The following is a 20,782-nucleotide window of genomic DNA, read 5'->3' on the forward strand; positions in this document are numbered from 1 at the left end:
TTTATCTTGTCAAGAATTTTCAGTTTAAAGGCCGTTTGGTTCAAGTTTCTAACTGACTAGTGGTAGTTGAAATTTAGAAAAATAACGCACTTTATATTTATTCAAAAAATATTTAACATGTAACTTCTTATAATGTGCCCAAAGATTTTGCCAAAAAATAGTTGCTCAACTAATCAAAATTTGTTGAAAACTTTTTGGAAAATTTTAAACTATTGTAAATTTTTAATAAGCGTCGCCCAGTGTGTCTGAATCTCACATCAAATAGTAGATCAGATGTAAGTTTTTGACTTATCAAACAACTTTGCCAAAGACACTAACTCTCTAAGTAATTATGACTCTGACATATATAGGACGGATTTTTTTGTCAGAATTAGGTCTATTTGTCTCTGGATCACAGAAATTGATGCCCCTAAGTGGTATGCAGATCCTCAGGTATGTCTTTGGTTCAATAACTGCTCGCACATCTTAAAGCGTTTTTAATTGAATCAATGACATTGCATAAATTATTGAAAAAATGTTTAATTCGACGGCGTGATTAGTTTTATGCTGCAAAATCTAAATATCTGGCGGTGCGAAGTAATGAATATCAACGGTTTAGTCTTTGAAACAATATTAGATTAATATGGGTGGTACTAGGCCGAAGATGGGTACCATTAACCTTCATGAAGGAGTTTTCATACTGCTGATAGCAATAACTTGGCCCTCCGAGCCATTTATCACAAAACGGATTTTTAATAGAATAAAGTTGCTCTTGGAGCAGTAAAAATAATGCAATAATATATTCACAAATTCGGACAATTTTGTCTGATTATTCTGATTCAAAAATGATGTGCATTTTCGTGACGTTACAACGCGAGCAGAACCCTGTTTGAAACTGAACGGGCGTTGTAACCTCACGAAATGTAAAAGTCGATTATCCAAAAACGAATCCGAAATGTATATGTTTTATTTCACTGCATTGAAGAACAAACCAATAAATTTTAATGGTGGGAGAAATTTTCAGTTTAAAATAAAAATCCGAGCAAATTTTTCAAAATGTTGGTTGCGCGGTAGAGGGGGTCGAATTCTAGCGCGTTGTAACGTCACGCTACAAATACGCATTTTAAACAAGATTTTCTAATGAAAACTAAATGTTAAATAGGTCAAACGTATCGGAAATTTTACAAGGAATCTGAATATGATAAAATATTTTGAGGTTTACAGTCGTTTTTATGAATTATAGTGAAAAGTCTGACTACGAATGCGTAGAAACGTTGTAACGTCACGGTAGAATGTGCCTTATCTCAACGGCGTGATGAGTTATACGCTGAAAAATTTAAATATCTGGCGGTGCGAAAGCGCGTTAGTCTTTGGAACAAAACTAGAAGAATATGGGTGATACTAAACCAAAGATGGGTGCCGGTGTCATTAACCATCATAAAGGAGTATTCATACTATTGATAGCAATAACTTAACCCTCCGAGCCATTTATCACAAAACGGATTTTCAATAGAATAAAGTTCCCCTTGCAGCAGTGAAGATAATGCAATGATATATTCACAAATTCGGGTAAATTTGGCTGATTATGCTGATTCTAACATGATGTGCATTTTCGTGACGTTACAACGCGTGCAGAACCCTGTTTGAAACTGAACGGGCGTTGTAACGTCACGAAATGTAAAAGTCGATTATCCAAGAACAAATCCGAAATTTAAATGTTTTATTCCATTGAATTGAAGAACAAACCAATAAATTTCAATGGTGGAAAAAAAATTCAGAATATCATAAAAATCCGAGCAGACTTTTTAAGATGTGGGTAGCGCGTTAGAGAGGGTCGGATTCCAGCGCGTTGTAACGTCACGCTACAAATACGCATTTTGAACAAGTTTTTTAAATGAAAACTAAATGTTCAATAGGTCAAATATATCAGAAATTTTACAAGGAATCCGAATATGAAAAAATATTTTGCGGTTTACGCTCGTTTTCATGAGTTATAGAGGAAAATCTGACTACGAATGCGTCAAAACGTTGTAACGTCACGGTAGAATGTGTCTAATACATGTAATCGTGAGCATACAGCAAACTCATATACAAAGAGTTGTGACACCTCACAGTTAGGAAGAATGGTGACTCCTTGAAAATTCTGAGTAGCAATCTAGAGAATGTTTTGTGAAACGGAAGAGATCATGCGTCACCTCGCAATCTAGAGAACTGGTGAACCAATACGCAGTGTTAGTTGCCTCTGATACCATGGACTCGATACATTTAAACAAAACTCTGTGCCGACACCATCAGTCACGGACCGCACAATTCAAGGGAAATGCTGAAACATAAAGCCTGTATCCGCAATAATCGGGGCACAGAAATACGGCTGTGGTTCTGTAATGAATCGGTTAAATAGGCCAAAAAATTTGCTGAGAACTCTTGGATGTATGTTTATTATTTGTGCCAAACTTCATAAAAATCGATGCATTCTTTTAATTGTGGATGAAAAACAAACAGACGTGGATTTATGCATATTGTACAATCATGACGCCACAGTTCAAAGTTCTGCGATGATAATTATTTTTTTTTTTATTTATTCAAGACCTTTTAACTATGTTGTCATTCAGGTCTGTTAGCTTGGTGGTAACCTTTTATAAACAGTTGTATATATTAATATTCTTAAGAAACTTTATGACTGTTTCGATTCGTTCACTGTCATCTGCCAAAATCTCCCTCATACTTATACACAATCCCACTTTTCTTCTCTCTTCTTCCAACCCTAAGCATTGCACTAAAATGTGTTTTACTGTAAGTTGTTGGTTACACCATTGACAAGTTGGTTCAACTACTCTTTCGAAAAGGTACTTATGGGTCAAAACAGTATGTTCAATACGTATTCTAGTGAGAACTCCATTTTCTCTTCTAGGCTTGCATTTAATTTTGAAAGGAATTATTGTGTTTTTACTTCCTTCAATTTGTTTTCTCTCACTCTTTCCCATTCCTTTTTGCCAGCGGTTCAAGATCTGATTTACTATGTTTTTTATCATTTCCCTGTGATCCAAATGGCAGCCTATTTATTGCACCCATAAACAAATAGAAACGCTCCATAGAAAATCAAAAAGCGCTCCATAAAGAATGAACATATGTTCCATGAAAATGTGTAATGTTACCCATAAATAATTGAAAACGTTCCATACTTTATAAAAACTGTACCGGTAAAACATAAAGTTTTCTCATTAAAAGTGGAATTTTGCACCTATAAATAACACTGAAATGCTCCATATTAAAATACAAATGCTCCATAGAAAAATTAAAAGTGTACCCATAGAAAATTAAATATTGCTCCATAGAAAAACTAAATTGTACCATAAAAAATTGAAATTGCACCATAGAAAATAGACAAATGCTCCATAAGTATTATTGAACTGCACCAAAGAAAATATGAATTGCTCCATGAAAGTCAAGTATCCATGCAATGGTTGAGAGACATTTTGCCTGCGTGGAAGAGATTGCGTTGAGCATCGATGCTGGTGATAAAATGGCGATCTTTGGGGATTACAATTTGCCTGGTCTACGGTAGGTATGGTCTGACCGTTTAGCATGTGCCGTTGATAGCTCGAATGCATGCCTATCTCGTTCCTGTACTACGTTTCTGGACGGCATGTATTCAAATGGCCTCGCGCAAGTTAACAATGCAAAGAATCACGCTGGTAATACTCTCGATCTTGTCCTCGTTAGTGAGTCGTTTGTTGGAGAATGCGATCTTGATGAAGCTGTTGATTCACTGATTGCTGTTGATCCAGCTCATCCTTCTCATGTCCTGACGGTGCACGACAGCATTGATACCTTTGATTTGGGCGACACTTACGATCTTTCAGCATTTAATTTCAAAAGAGCCAACTATGATGTATTGAGCTCAGGGACGAGTGTTTTACGATGGACTAAAGGATGTGTGTTTTCTATGTCGAGCGGTAGGTCACCGCAAGGATTCCTGCCCTCAACGCGAAACCCGGAAACAGCCAAGGAAACAACAACAGAAGGACCAGGAACCTCGTTCGTATGCCGCTGTTGTTTCGAGGGAAGGCACGGCTGCTACCAATCAGAAATCATCGGAGATCGAAATTATTGAAGTTCTGGAAGACACGGATCAGCTATCGAGCGTAATAGAAGAAGAAGTGGAACAACATGTCGTTTGCGAATCCGGAGCAGGCTCTGAAGACGAATGGCGTCCGATGACCCAGATGGAGAAATTGGAGGAAGTGGCGAAGGCGATAAAGGGAGTAATGGAAAATCCGACTGCCGATCAACGCAGGGCTCAATTTGCGGCATCTGGATCGAGCTCAGGATCCGGCCCTCGCGTGAAAAAGAAATGCGCGCGCAGAACTCTTTATTAGTTTTCAAATTGATTGTAGAATAAGAAATTGATTAAAAAGAATATCGGCTCCGTAAAGTTTTTTGTTAAACACATGAGCCTTAAATAAACAATTTGGAAAAAAAAAAAAAAAAGATGTATTGAGCCACCGGCTGATGGAAATTGACTGGTCCGTGGTTTGCCGTTCCCCTGATGTTGATGATTGCGTAAACAAGTTCACGCAGACCCTGCGTCATGTTTTCACGGAGTGTGTGCCACTACAGCGCCCTCCTGTAAAACCACCGTGGTCGAGTCGGGAGCTTCGAAGTTTTAAACGAGAAAGAAACGCCGCACGTCGAACGCACCGTAGAAACAGAACATCGTGGAGTAAAGCATCTTATAAGTACTACAGCCAGCCGACTCTATCGGCGTTACGCGAGAAAAACTGAACGTGACCTGAAGCGCAACCCTAAGCAGTTTTGGAGTTTCGTGAACTCGAAAAGAAAGGATTCGGGGCTGCCTTCCGCTATGCACCTAGATCACCACAAAGCGAACACAGCACAAGAAAAATCTACATTGTTCGCACAATTCTTTGAATCAGTCTTTATCGAACCGCAAAATGATCGTAATATTCGTGGCGCACTTTCGTACGTTCCTGCTGATGTTATCGATGCTGGCACTTTTACGGTTACTGCTGAAGTCTTAACGAAAGCGCTGTCCAAGCTAAAAATGTCATACAAAGCTGGACCTGACGGAATCCCTGCCTGTGTCCTTAAAAAATGCTTCCAGTGTTTGATAGTTCCCTTAATCCACTTGTACAATTTGTCAATGCAACAATGTCGCTTTCCTACTCTATGGAAGGCCTCATTCATGTTTCCAGTTCATAAAAAGGACTCGAAAAATGACATCAGAAATTATAGAGGGATAACGTCTTTGTGCGCGTGCTCGAAGTTGTTTGAAATTGTAGTTTCTACCTACCTGTTGTCGTGCGCAAAAAGCTACATCAGTCCAAAGCAACATGGGTTTTATCCTGGGCGGAGCGTAACGACTAACTTGGTTAAATTTTCGTCGCTATGTGTACGCACTATTGCGCGTGGTAAGCAGCTGGATGCTGTGTACACCGATTTGAAAGCTGCCTTCGACCGCGTCAGCCATTCGATCCTTCTGGCTAAACTGGAAAAGCTCGGGGTTACTGCTCAGCTCGTTGATTGGCTAAGATCGTACCTATGCAATAGAAAACTTGCGGTGAAAATTGGCTCGTCTGTCTCTGATTGGTTCACGAACAGCTCTGGTGTCCCTCAAGGAAGCAACTTGGGTCCTCTTCTGTTCTCGCTCTTTTTCAATGACGTTGTCCTTGAAATCGGCGAAGGGTTCTGCATTTTATACGCTGACGATATGAAAATATTCATGATGATTGAGGATATGTGCGACTGCATGCGTTTACAAAGCCTGATTGACCGGCTTGTCGTCTGGTGCCGGGCGAACAACATGACGCTTAGTGTGCCTAAGTGCTCCGTCATAAGTTTTCAACGAAACTGCATGAATATGCCATTGATGACGAACCACTCCTGCGCGTGGAATCTGTACGTGACCTCGGAGTTACACTAGAAGGCAAAATTACGTTCAAAATGCACTATGAGGAAATACTTGGAAAAGCTCGTCGCCAGCTAGGATTTGTGTCCAAGATCACAAAAGATTTCCGTGACCCGTATACACTGAAGGCTTTGCACGTTTCACTAGTTCGACCCATACTGGAAACCTTTTCGGTTGTGTGGGACCCGTATCATGCCACAATTATCGACCGCTTGGAAGCTGTTCAGCGAAAGTTTGTAAGATTTGCTCTACGCATTCTTCCCACCGTATGAAGCGAGATGCAGGCTGATAAACATCGAGACATTGGAACATCGTAGGAAAGCTGCTAAGGCAGTGTTTGTCTTTAAAATCCTGGCCGGTAAAATAGATGCTCCCTTTCTGCTGGCGTCGTTGGATATAAATGTGCCCGCTTATACGCTTCGCTCAAACGACCTCTTTCGCCTTATTCGTCCTTTTTATAACTATGATGTTAATGAGCCCATTCGCTCAATGATGAGTATTGTTAATGAAGCGTATCCTAATTTTGACTTCGGAATGAATGTAAATAGTTTTAGAAATAGTATATAAGATTCATTAAGACTAATAACTATTGTCAGATGAATTAACTTACAAATAAATGAATAAAAAAAATAAATAAACCCTTATTCCAGCATTGTGTATCACTTTTATTTTCCACAGAATGTCCTTGGACGCGGATGAGATCAGAGGTGCTGCATACAACATTTTCTTCAGTATTGTAGCTTTGTACAGTTTAGTTAATGTTTCACGATCTCCACCCCACGAACTGCCAGCAACGCACTTTAGGATTTTCATTCTTTGTTGGCATCATGTTTTAAAACATTCAATATGTTCTCTAAACTATACTGCCGGTGGACGCATAAATGTCCCATGTGCAAAAACAGACAATCGAGAAAATCGCGTCCAAAGTTCGAAAAAAGTAAATTGTCTCAACTATGAAGTATAAGTGCTGAATCGTATTCTAACATTAACCAATCTTTAATTTGAGCACTATTTTTAGTTTTAGAGCGATTTCATAGTTCCATAGAGTTTCCAATGAAACGTGACGCTTATGCGTCCACTTTTAAGAATGTTACAAATCGGCCATGCATTTTTTCGACATTTTTCGGAACAAACTACCTATTTTTATTTCCCTATATGATAGTACCCCACGATACATGGTCATGTGCTGCAAAATCTCAATATTGCCAAAAATGCACATGGGACAATTATGCTTCCACCGGCAGTATAATCCTTGATCTAACAGTACCCCTAAACACTTGTATACCTATTCTCTCGGTATTATCACTCCATTTATTGTAAGAGTACTCCGTTGAGTAACTTTCCTCGATTTTGTTGTTTTTAAAAATCACTGTTGCACATTTTTCCGGATGATAATTATGGAATTTCGTTAACAGTTCTGATACTTATAGAGACACTTTCTTGCAAAATTTCATCAACATTTATCAATTGGTTTGAAAGCTACTGGTGTTGATAGGGGTGAGTGCTAGTGAAAATTATTCGCGTTTTTTATGTGCGATATTTGCCTATTCATAAACTTTGCCAATTTTCATGAAATTTTGACAGTTAGAAGGTACACTCATTGCACAATTATGGGTCACACACAATTATTAGTCACTTTCCACTTTAATAGATAAATACTAATTAATTGCAAGCTTTAGTTAGCTATTATTATTTTTCGCACATAAGTTGATTTGTTTTGTGTCACTATACGTATCGCACACGGGCTTATACATCAAAACATACATATTTTCAATATTTTTTTGGTCGGCGCAAAACTAGCTGTCAAAGTAACGCTTCGATTGTGAATATCGGACAGTGCATGCGCTGCTTTCGTAAGCTCTGTAAAAGCGAGCTTCAGTGATTTTCATGTGCGAAATGGTATCGTCACCAGAACAAAGGTATAATTAACGTTCTAAATGTAGAAATTCATGTGACTGCAGCCAATTAAAGCTTATTTCTGGCAAAATTTAAGTGACTCATTATTGTGCCAAGGAACACCGAAAATCACACAATTATGGGTCACTTTTTGTGCAGCATTATATTGACAGTTCTGCGTACATGAGCATTGCATACTTTTAGGCGTTTATCGGTGGTTGTTTTGGAGATTTTGATCCAATTTTGAAAAATTGATTCCAAATCGTGAAAACACGCTTCGTTAAGAGGTTTGAGACCAGTTTTAGATTCTACTATAGTTGATCTATCGAGAATAAGTGATCATTCATTGAAAAAATAGACAAAACATTATTTTTGAGCCGATTTCTTTTAAGTGACCCATAATAGGCAACAAATTAACCCATAATTGTTACACAGCCAATTTTGACCCATTATTGTGGTTTTCATTATTCACCAACATTTTAGTAATTTTCACCGCCTAAAGTGAATTTTACAAGCAGATTTTTATTTAAAACAATAAAGAGGGGTTTCAATGATGAGAATATAAAATAAAAATAATGAATGTGTTATTTTTGTATGAAAAACGATTCATATTATGAAATGGTTGTTCCTTGAGTGACCCATAATTGTGCAATGAGTGTAGTTAATTTTGTGTTTATTATGCCTTCAAAATTTGATGATTATTGGTATAGTACTTTCAGCAGTACAATCGAAACAATAAAGGGTGCTGACTAATTGCTGTCTGAGGGGCTAAAATCACGTTCAGTCCCAATACATGTTTCGGCTATAAAATTGTTGATAGTGCATCGATTTTTTTTGAAACTTTGCCCATGCATCAGATGTAGATTGAGAGGTTTGTGTTCAAAATTTCAGCCATTTCCTTTGCCAAATTTAGAAGTTACAGCGCTGACAAGCAAAACTAGGGGCTGTACAAAATTCAATGGCGCACATTCTACTCTTTCATTGTTACAACAAAAAGTACTGCACCGATTCACATGAAATTTTGTAGTCGAAATGAACAGTTTTTATTAGGCTAAACTTGAGCAATTTTAATGTATCTATTGCATAGTTACAGCTGTATTTCGGTGTCCCGATTATTGCGGATACAGGCTTTATGGTAACACAAAATAGTGTGGCCAGCACCTTGAAGTGGTGGACTGTACAATAATATAGGGAAATTTCATTGAAAAAATGTGAATAGCGAGAATTTTGGCCGACACTTGAAGTGACGAACTTTACTGTGCTTGCCGCGTAAATTCTCGAAAGATTGGTAATAGTAATATATACAAACAGAAATAGGTAGTGCAAGATGCAATCTTGGATATTGACAAAAACAAAACACATGTCGACACTCATGATGATGAACTATACAAATTCGATGAAAGAATATTGAAAAGATACATACACACATACCCTAAAATTAGACACAAGCTATTATCTATAATGAATCATGAAGTTAATGAAAATAGAGGAAATATAGAGGAGAGAAACAACAAGGAACAAGCTCACCGGATTACCCCCTGCAGTACGCCAGAAAGTCCCTCACGCTATTACGCATGTTCACTCGTTCAAGCCACTCGCTCGATCTTCTACCATGTTACCGTGTACTTGATAACGCGCGACGCGAACGTCGCGAACGTCGCGAACTCAATACCAAAATACAAAACAAAAAAAAAACTGTTCCCCCAATTATCTTAACGACCACGCGCGACCCGAACTCGATGCCGACTGCCGAGCTTGACTATCACACTATGTTTAGAATACTAAGGTTATTTTAGGGGCCGTCCATGAATGACGTAGCTTTTTTGGGGGGAGGGGGGTGTTTGTGATTTTGTGACGAAGTGTGACGATAGGGGGGAAGGGGTTTATGATATGCTGTGTAGCTTTCTACTAAGCCTATTGAAAAACGTATTTCGTAATTAATAAAATTTTTACTTGCATTAAGTATTAGTAAATTAAAGAAAAATATATTGCATGATTTCTCTTTCCATTCACATTAATGTAAATCGCTCAATGCTTCTCTCGGCCAATAGTTTCCTGCTTGCTATAAGGCACTGCACACCACTAAGGCTGCAAAGGAAAAAAATAAGTTTTTGGCATTATGGCATTATTCGAGGAGTTCCTTATATAATTTCTACAGGACTTTCTCGAAGAAATCCTACAACAATTTCTTGAGGAGCTCCTTTAGCAGCTTTGCAAGGAATTTTTCATGGTGTTATTTATCGGTTTCCCCAACAGGAAAACGATAACATTTCCACAGGGATTCTCACTAGGAATCCCAGAAAAAGAAAAATTTCTGAAAACATTTCAAATGGATTTGGAGGAATCCCTGAAGGAACTTCCAAAAGAATTTCGGAAGGAACTCTTGGAGGAATCTTGAAAAGAAGAAATCATAGACAAATTCCAAATGAAATCGCGTGAGGAGTTCCTGGAGCAGTTCTGGATGGAACTTTTAGAGAAATCTTGAACAAACTCCTGGAAGAATCTCAAAAGGAGCTATTTCTAGAGTCTCAGAAGGAACTCTTGGTTCAATTTCTGTAGAAAACACGGAAGAAATTTTTGATGGAATCCCGGAAGGAGTTTCTCAAGGAATCTTGATTTTTTGGGGAATCCTGGAAGATATCCAGATCGAACTCCTGGTGTTAGGGAAAATACAGGAGGAATTTAAGAAGGAATTATGGGAGAAATCCGTAAAGGGATTCCTTCCGGAATGCTAAGAGATCCTGGAGGAATACTGGAAGGAGTAAATGGAAGGATACCGGAAAAAAATCCTGGAGGAGTCCCGGGAAAAAAATCCTGGATGAATCCTAAAAGGAAGTTTTCGAGGAATCCCTGAAGAACCTAGGAAGGAATTTTTGAAGGAATCCGAAAAAGAATTCCTGACGGAATCCCAGAAAATAACTCCTGGAGGGGTTTTCAAAGAATGTCGGAAGAAATTCGTACAAAAATCTCGGAATGAATATCTGATTGAATTCCGGAATAAATTCCTGAAAGAAACCCAAAAAAACTCCTGGAGAAATCCAGGAAGAAACTTCCTTAGGAAACCCAAAACGAAGTTCTGATGGAATCTCGAAAGAAATTCCGGTTCAAATCCCTGAACAGATAATCGAAGAAACTGCTAGTGGAAGAGAGGAGAAGAAAACCTTAAACGAACTCCTGAAGGAAACCATGGATAAACTTAAAAAAAAACTTTAGAAAATAAAACTCCCGGAGAAATCTCAGAAGGATCTTGTGGTGGAAACTAAGAAGAAACCCCGGAAGGAATTCTTGGAGGGATCTCTGAAGGAAGTGTTGGAGAAATATAAAAGGAAGGAATTCTCAAAAATGGGTATCCCAAAAGAAGCTCCTTGAGGAATTCTAGAATGAAATGCTGAAAGAATTTTAGAAGAAACTCCTGTAGGGTCCCTCAAATATCATGGTGCATTTTATTCAAATAAAACCAATTTGCTATTCTTAACAGATTACAGTTTACATATTGCATTACAGATTAACTATATTGGGAGCTTCAACTTCGTGTTCTTCGGCATCATGCAGAACGATGGGCGGTTTATTGAGTCATTATCTTTGGTGATAATCTCCACTGGTTGCTCCTATGGTCTTGATATCGGCGATCTGAATCTGGCAGTCGGCAATGTTTTCTTTCTATTGTTTTTTTCATAATAAGATTTCGTTACACATACAAGTTGAAATTGATATCAGAACAAAGTTTCGATTTTCTTTGCGTTTTTGAGATAAAAATTTTGTTGAGGATGGGGAGGAGTGGTTTAACAAGCTACGTCATTTATAGAGAAGGGGGTGGGAATCCGAATTTGTGATGAAATGCTACGAGGGGGGAGGGGGTATTAAAAATCGCTTAAAAAAAGCTACCGTAAACCGGGGTCAAATTGATCTCCGGATCGAAATTGATCAAGTGTTGAAGTAGTTGAATAAAGCATACTTTAAATAGTTTCCTCTCAAGTATCGTTTAGTATCTGATTCCAACAGAACGATACTTGGGAGAAAACTATTTAAACTATGCTTTATCTAACTGAAAAACGCCTGATCAATTTCGACCCGGAGATCAATTTGACCCTGGTTTACGGTACGTCCTTTATTGTGTGTGAAGAATTAGCATTAAGTAAAAATTCACAAATACAAAGAAATTAAAAAAAGCTACGTCATTACTGCGTTAATGCACGTCTCTGGCGTGGTGGACCTCTTTTCCCGTGCTACTCGCGGGATCCAAAATCAAAAATCAGTGCCGGTAACGGCGAGGCTAACCCCTTCGCAAGAAAAGGGTTCGCTAGGTCTCCGTTAAGGAGAAATGAGGAGTCAGGAGCATGGAGCTGCGCACGCAGCTCCAACGTGCGAGCTCCGATTCATTCCTCGATTAGCCTGCCGGGGGAGATAGTGCACCGAAAACCAAAATAGAGATGGGCTGTTTGCAATAGAAGTGGCTGAGCAGCAGCTTCACAAGATCATCGACTTTGCGTTCACGAAGTCCAGCATAAGCAAGGACCTTAAAACGGCCCTGTTGCGACTTTGCAAGTCGATGGACGATGCCAAGCAAGACCATGTGAAACTCGTGGTAACTGCAGCAGCGGCAGAACCGGCGAAAGGAACCGCAGGAAGTCCAAACGATGTGGCCGGAAAGCTGAGAAGGGTGGGCCTGAAAAGGCTGGCCCGTCCCGAATGGAATGGAACAGGGGATTGCGACCGTTGTTAGGTCCTAACTCACCACAAAGTAGGGTGAACCAAGGGGAGGACCCCCTGAACGAAAGTTGAGCGAAACATGAATATGAAAGAACTGCTAGTTGAGAAAGTATTAGACGTACTCATACGGGTGGAATGATACTAGAGCTCAAGCGCGACAAGGAGCGAAAGGGTGCCGCCTACAAAAGTCTGGCGGAAGAGGTCCTTGGCGAAGAGGTTGAGGTAAGGGCTCTTACAGCAGAGGTGACTCAGAAGGTGAACCTGGACGAGGTCACTGAATCGGAAGAGCTCGTCACGGCGCATCGGCAATAGTGCGAAGTGCAGGCGGTCGCCGCAGCTGTTAGGTTACGCAAGGGGCCGGCAGGGACACAGGTAGCTTTGGTTCAGTTACCTGTGGTGGACGGTAATAAGTCCGTTGAAGTAGGAAGGATTAAGGTAGGGTGGGGCATATGTCATCTGACGTTCCACGAGCCACCGGGGGCTTGTTTCAGGTGTCCAAAACAAGGACACAAGTCATGAGACTGCAAAGGCCCTGACAGGAACAAACTGTGTAGGAGATGCGGCGCCGAAGGCGATAAGGCACAAGGCTGCACGAGTCCACCCATTCGTAAGACCTGTTCCGGGAAATTCGTGGACAACAGGCATCTAACGAGTGGCCCAAGGTGCCCGGTCTTCAAGATAGCTGCAGTGAACAAATAACAGTGCAGGTAACGCAGCTGAGCCTGAACCACTGTGACGCGGCTCAGCAACTGCTTTGTCAGGCGGTTTCTGATAGGAGGACGGATATCGTCATCATAGCGGACCCATACCGAGTACCGCCCGACAACGGCAATTGGGTCGCGGATGGGTCCAGTCTACTACCTATGAGGCCTTCGTGGTCGTCAAAGTAAACGGCTTCTTCTTTTGTAGCTGTTATGCGCCTCCGCGGTGGTCGATCGAACAGTTTACGCAGATTTAGGACCGCATGACGACCGTGCTAACAGGGCGAAGGCCGGTGATAATAACGGGTGACTTCAATACCTGGGCCGTGGAATAGGGAAGCGGGGTCATATCTGTTAATCTGGACATAATAGATATCGACCTGGCTAATGTCGGTACCAAGAGTACCTTTAGTCGGAACGGCACGGAGTGGATTATTGACATGACTTTTTGTAGTCCTGGCATAACAAGTAGTTCGAACAATAGCCACACTTACAGCGATCACCTGGCGGTTCGCTACAGTATCGACTACAACAACAGCAAGCAGCGGGTAGAGGAAGAGGCGGCTAGGCCAAGGCCAAGCCCTCGCAGGTGGAAGACATCATACTTCGATGAAGGGGTATTTAGGGAGGCGCTTCGCCGTGAGCGAAACTTATTTGGTTTAGACGGCGACGAGCTGGTAGTGGTGCTCTCGCGTTCGTGCGATGCGACCATGCCTAGGCGAGTCCACCCTAGAAATGGAAGGCCACCGGCTTCCCAAGCAGCACACAAGTCACAAAGGAGTGTTGACAGCGCAGTTTTTTGGTTGGACACGAGTCATTTCTAAGTTATTCTGCCTTTGAGTTAGAATTACATGAATGTAGCTCCTATACAACCAAAAACCTGCGCTGTCGACACTGCTTTGTGACTTGTGTGCTGCTTGGGTTACTGGTGGACCGATGCGATTGCGGTCCTGCGCCGCGCCTGCCTACGGGCTAGGCGGCGCATGCAGCGAGCACCATCTGAGGAAGAGTGAAACGAACGGCGTGCGGTATTCGCCGCAGCAAAAGGTGCGCTGAAGACCTAGATAATGACAGGCAAAAAAGCCTGCTTTGAGGATTGAGGCGAGAGCGTCTCTGTCAGAGTGCCAATGCGAATCCGTGATGCCTACAAACCGTGAAGACGAGAGGTGTAATGGTTCCTACAGAGCAATCACCAGAGATGTTGGAGGGGATCATCGATGGGCTTTTTTCCACGTCATGATCCTAGTCCTTGGCCGTAGGATACCCGGGCTCGCGATGAGGAGAGGGTCACCGATGTGGAACTTGCGGGAATAGCAAAGTCCTTAGAGTAGATAAGGCCCCAGGCCCGGACGGAGTTCCAAACCTGGCCTTAAAAGTAGCTATTGCAGATGCTCCTGAGATGTTCAGGTCTGCTAAGCAGAAATGCCTGGACGAGGGAGTTTTTCCAGAAGTATGGAAGAAGCAGAGCCTGGTTCTATTGCTAAAGGCGGGGAAACCACCCGGAGACCCGTCGGTATATAGACCAACATGCTCGTTCGACACGGCGGGGAAGGTGCTCGAAAAGATCATCCTTAATAAAATGCTGAGGCACACCGATGGTGTAAATGGTCTCTCGAGTAGCCAGTACAGCTTCCTGAAGGGGAGGTCGACCGTATACTCTATCCTGTCGGATACCGCCGAGATAGCGCTCCAGCGTAAGAGCCACGTTGATTATACCTGCAAGACAGTCCTCACAGCTATAGCGGTACTATTCCGGTACTCTGCGATGTATAGCAGCAAGCGTAAGCTTTTGGCTAGTGTGGCTAGTGGCTTGAGGCACTATGCTAAGTACTGATAGCTAACGTGATAAGCCGGAAAGTATTTGCTACTGTGCCTAGGAGTTGCGAGCGCGTACCGTAACGTGGCATACGATGCGCTCTGCGTCATCATACAAGTGAGTGATGCCTATCGGTGTCCTTATCGGGGAGGACTGAGGAGGAGTGCTTCGAAATGCATGGCACAAGAGGTATGCGCAGGACTGCTAGATTGGCCTCTATGGTCAAATGGCAGAATGGTGGACCCACAGGATGATCCCGAGGGTCGATAGTTGAGTTACCAGGCGCCATAGGGAAGTAAAATTCCATCTGACTCAGATCCTTCCTGACAATATCTACATCGTTTCGGTCATGCGGGTTCACCCGAATGTCCGATTTGTGTTAGTTAAGAAGAAACGGCGGAACACGTATTTTCGTGTGATTGCGTTTTTGCACAATGCGTGATAGCATCCTTGCCATATGTGGAGTGGTCATAACTCCGGACAGTCTTGTCCAAAGCATGTGTAATGATGTTTTGGGTTAAATGCCGTTTCAACGGCTATCATCCACATCGTCTTGGAGCTATAGAGGAGTGGACTCGGAGAATGGCTAGTTCAGACGCTATACAAGAGGTGGTCTAAGGGTCCGCAGTCGGCTACGTAGGTCATACCGGTGCCTTGCGGTCGAAATTGACCCTTATAGCGATTAAGTGGCTGCGGGGAAAACATCTTGGAAGTGTGGCAGTCGTGGGCTGCTTGCATCAGAGCCCGCGGTTGGGAAGGGGTCCCCGTTAAGTGTCGGGGCAGGTGGATACCCCACTACTGTCGGCAACTCCTTCTGGTGCTAGCTGATAGGGCCTGAGCCTTCACACAAGTATGAGTTCTTGATGCTTGCAGAACAGTTGGGGTGGGCGTAGTGGTTGGCCCTGTCCGCTTTTCGAGGACAAAGGGAGTGGTAAGGACCACTCGGGAAACATGGTTTAAAAAGAAGAAAAACAAAGAGAGGCGTTGAAGAGTAGGCAAGAGGTTGGATAGTTCTCCAAAATTTCTTATGCAGTTTTGCACACCGTTCATCGTTGCTTTGACCAATCGGATCTGCTTCCCAGGAATGTCCATGATTTTCCATAGTTTTGTATAGTCGATACTGTCGTATGCAGCCTTAAGTCGCTTTAGGTTGTACCGTAGCGTTCAGCTCGTACATTATCAATAACGGCGAGTTATGGACGCAGTTTGTCCATTGCCAGGTAGTATCACAATAGGTCCTGACGTCGATAATGTCGGAAAAGTGCCATTAATCAGAACGAGTTCGATTTGCGATTCCGTCTGCTTTGGTGAACACGTCAGAGATACATATATGTCGCTCGCAGTAACCTGTGGTGTGCAGTGAAAGTAGTCTCTAAAAATTATAAATTAAGTTCTTTGTAGTTAATTTCCATTAGAAGAAGCTCTACCTCACGAACTAAATTCACCAACCGCACAAGGAGAATCGGTTGACTGCTTAAAAATTCTTTGGAAAAGGTCCACTACTCGAAACGGAAATTCCGGGCTATGCGAAACTAACCATTTCAATCTTAAAAATTCAAAAGCCACAAAGTCCAACATTCTTCAAGTCGTATACCTCCCCCAAATTATTTTCTTAGTTTTTAATCTCATGATTGAAAACACAATTTCCCATCCCAACTCACACGATATTGATGCAGTGAGAATACTAATGATTCATTTTTCCACTTTGTTCCATTGACAGATACCGGCATCCGAACCATCATCATTGGCGGCATCTCTGCAGCAGTAACCCCCGACCCAAGCCCTAAACCTTCTGCCGAAATCGTGCCGAATGAAAGTGAACTTCCCGCGCGCAGTCGTTAGGAACATGCAAATATGCAAATGATTCGCATCAGCAGAGAGTCGAGCCAAAAGTAAATCGAAATGCACCGAGAGAAGCATCCATATATATGATCTTACTAAACCAGCGCTTTTCTTCTTATTTTTTTGGTAGTTAAAGTGCAGGAAGCAGGGAATACCGTTCCAACAATGGAAATAGCTTTTGGTGCTGGTTAAGCTCAGCTTCTGCAGCGGAGGATTAATAACAGCCGAATCACTTTGGATTATGTATATTAGTTAGTGCAAAACCTCTCCATCACGCTGGAAGTTGTGCTTTGAAGATAAAAGTGAAAAGATTTTTTTTCGTTGGTAGGAAGTTCGCGATGATCGGGCAACAGCGGAGGGCAAGATGTATTGTCATTTGAATATATGAGCAACGCTCCTCAGGTGCTTAGTTCCACCTAAGAAAAGTGAATTATAGTACAAAAGCAAATCGTCCGGTTGTTCCTTTAGCTGCATTCAGAGTGATCTTTTGGAGTACAAAGGCCTGCAGATCTTCGACCTTGGGGAAGGGTACACGACCATCAAACATGCAAAATGAATACAACATGTGCATGACCATTCTGCTGCTGATCGTTGGATTTGTCCGGGCGGAGCACTTGTTATTCTCTGGTAAGTTTCATTTTTCGTATAATTTTCATCAGGTCCTTTTGGCGAGTGTAAAATGTTGAACCTTTTTTTTATCTGTAACGTGTTTTGGTATTGGCTGTAATTACAAGTGCAATTATAATGTTTGAATCGTTTGAATGGATCATTGAAGCAGACTTTTCCGCTACTCACCACATCAAAACAAAAGCGCCATCGTATATGGACGGTAACACAGTGACAGCAGTCGAGTTACGTCAAACACACAAGGCTACGGTGGCGCTCTTTCATTTCATAGCGGCCGTTTTAGTTATTTGAGTGATCCATTTGTAAGTAATCTTTGCAATGCTATATCCAATGGTGACATTTTTTTTTCTCTATTTTTATAATGATCATGATTTTAGTTGATATATTTTATCACCACATTAGTATTAGCATTACCTTTAGTCGCACAACTTCGTGAAGCGGTACAGTTAAAGACAAAATAAAGACGTCCACCTCCCATACAATCCATCGATATTTTAAGGTTCATGAAGTACTTGAATCGAGACTAGATCAATAAGTCTAATACCTTACCTTGTTACCGGCGGTTAACATCTTGTCCAGTACTAAATGCCCGGAGCGCGAGAAAGTAGGGATAAATTTTGTGAAGCTAAATTTTGTTGCCCAACGGTGCATTTAAATGTCACGGTAAGTGGTCGACATTGCCGCCCGGGTGGGAATTCCACCCCTACAATCGAAGTAGCGCAAATTGGGAGGAAATGGCAAACGCGCGTTTTCCGTGGGTGGCTGAGCTCCCGACAAGCAGCCTGGATGAAGATTAAGAGTGTGGAGGGAGTAAGTTGAGTTGTGGCTACTGAAAAGACGAGAACGAAGTAAAGTTTTCTGGTGCCTTTGAGGTGCTCTACCGCGTGGAAGCGTTAAATTGGAGTGTTCTGTGCCGCAAAGTGTTTTCCAGTACCAAGAGATACCCGTTTTGGGCAGTTTAAAGTACCATCGTACGTTTTCACCGAAACACCAGTGGTGTAAGCCTTCAGCGCCTTCCAACCGACAAGGCCTTCCACGTCGGCGAATCGGTCGTCCCGGCCGAACCTCGTCCACATGCCACCTAACCACCGGCCACCCAACATCGGCCTCCCTCATCTCGGATTCTTCGACCGACACCCAATCGGTTGCCACAGTGGGCCAGGAGACGTCCGTTGTCGTTCATCATTTGCGTGTAGCCGAGCCAACTGGCCATTCAATACCGGTATCCCGCTGCCCGAATTCTTCGACCGACGTCATATCAGTCGCCCCAGTGGGCCACAAGGTACCCGTTGTAGTCGTTCGTCTACGAGTCGCCGAGCCCCTCGGCCACCCAACACCGGCATTCCCAGCTCCCCAGCCGATCCTCAGGCCGCCCACAACCGTACTCCAAAGCCAGCGTACGCCCCACCGAACGACCTCCACACTACGCCGCGAAGACTACTGACGGCCACTATCATCAACGTAAGTTGAATAAATGCACCGATTGTTTTCTCCATAATCATTCTATTCAGGTCCCTCGTGCTCCGAAAACCTCCCCACGCCAGACGCCCTGAGACCTGGGACTAAAAGAGGTTTTGGAGACCCACCCCGTAGACGACCGCGGCTTAGACCAGCTGTCTGGGGCTTAAGCCGGTACTCTTCCAGAACCGAGCAGTCCCAGGGCCCATAATTAGAGTCTTATAACCTTCATTAAGATTTATGAACAACTTTGGACTTTGCTCTGAACTGAACATCTAGACACCAAACCGATCGGACAAATCGTTTTCGAGATACAATTTTTAAAGATAGCATGTGCATTTGTAATAGGCCCTTTACATAAGTAACGCTAGATTCAAAATGGCGAACCAAGTATACAAAACGGCTTTTTTTCTTCCCCAAAGACTTGTATGCAAGGTTTCATTCACGGTAAAAAATCTGCACTGTGATATGAACGGATTGGCACTTGAATTCGCACTACTGTTTAATCAGTTTGTTATCAATTAAATATCATTCGAAAAGCAACACCCAATGCCTCTTCAATTTTAATTGAACTTCACTTCAATTCGTTGTTGACAATGTTTTGAATTCGAATATAGAATTAAAAAAAAAAGTGCTGCTAACCGCACCCAAATTCGATACCAGGACCTTGAGATTCACGATCATCTGTTTTACCACTACACTACATCACACCTGTTACAGAGGTTCGATTCGAAGCGAAACACTTTCTACCACCTGTCATCTATATTTACTTTCATACCCAAAACAGTCATTATCAAATCAACAGCTTTTCACTTTGGATCGTACTGCTTTGTACACTAGTGCAAATTGAAGTGATTTTTAGTTGATTTCTCCGGTGGGTTTGTTTTGGTTATCAAATCAACACTGACAGCATTGCGATTTCAAAGGAAAAGCCTTTCTGATCATGCTGATTGGGATGTTGAATAGTTAAGGGATTTTTCCCTTACATTGAGCGTGCAGAATTTTTACCGTGTTCAAATAAAAATATCAGGCCAAACATTTCAATAGGTCCTATCTGCATTTGAGAGGCTCTCTTTTTTAACTTACTCTTCTAATTATTGCAATGTAATGGTACACTTTTCAACTATTTTTGCAGTACAAATCAAAAGACGATTGTTTTGACCATCGTTCAACGCAAGGAGACAATCATAATACAAATAAACAGCTGAGATATTAACGAAAGAGAGGGAAACCAAAGAGAGCCTCTTTTCTGCAGATAGGACCTTTAGACATGTTTGGCCTGATATATGAAAATAACTCGTTGCTGAAATGATATGGAACCGCTCTATTGACTGTCAAATGATAAACTGCAACGATCGACGCGCCACCATTTTTCGAATAGTGGAGGGTGTAGGTACCTTCTTCGCGGTGTTGTTTACGGTTAAGCAACACCGCGAAAAGGGTACCTGTGCTCTCCAACATTCGAAAAATGGTGGCACATCGACCGTTCTGCGCTAGCGATTTTGTGGTGGGGTGATAACGTTTGGAGACGAATAGGCTTATTTTGTGGAAGCTAAGGATCACTCTTTTCTCTGGTGGTAGGGATGAGAACCCTATGAAAAAAGTGACTCCGCCAAAATTTGCCATGGCGCAGCATAGACAAAGTGCACTTTTTTCACTTTTTCTCACCAAATTCCGCATAGTAGAGAAACGAACGAGCGTCTATCGTTGCAGTTTGACAGTCAGAGTCAATTGGGTTTATAAATTATGGATAATATATTGATTTTTTTGATTTTATACAAAAGAGCACCTTTTTCTGAGTCACTATGACTTTTTTCAGATTTT

At 42.0% G+C, this 20,782-nt stretch overlaps 1 protein-coding gene across 8 annotated transcripts in view; it reads left to right on the forward strand.

Annotated features, from left to right (window-relative positions):
* The window catches only part of LOC109432167 (uncharacterized), a 166,187-nt gene that overhangs the window by 60,992 nt on the left and 84,413 nt on the right, over positions 1-20,782 (forward strand). For 2 of the 8 annotated variants that reach the window (XM_029866945.2, XM_062846117.1), the window contains exon 2: positions 16,752-17,500. In XM_029866945.2, coding sequence (XP_029722805.1) covers positions 17,419-17,500 — 82 coding nt within the window. In that variant the 5' untranslated portion in view covers positions 16,752-17,418. The remainder of the gene's footprint in view (positions 1-16,751; positions 17,501-20,782) is intronic. The other 6 variants (XM_062846119.1, XM_062846121.1, XM_019708485.3 and 3 more) reach the window with 5 other exon arrangements.

This window comes from Aedes albopictus, chromosome 1 (assembly GCF_035046485.1).
Source record: "Aedes albopictus strain Foshan chromosome 1, AalbF5, whole genome shotgun sequence".
NCBI lineage: Eukaryota > Metazoa > Arthropoda > Insecta > Diptera > Culicidae > Aedes > Aedes albopictus.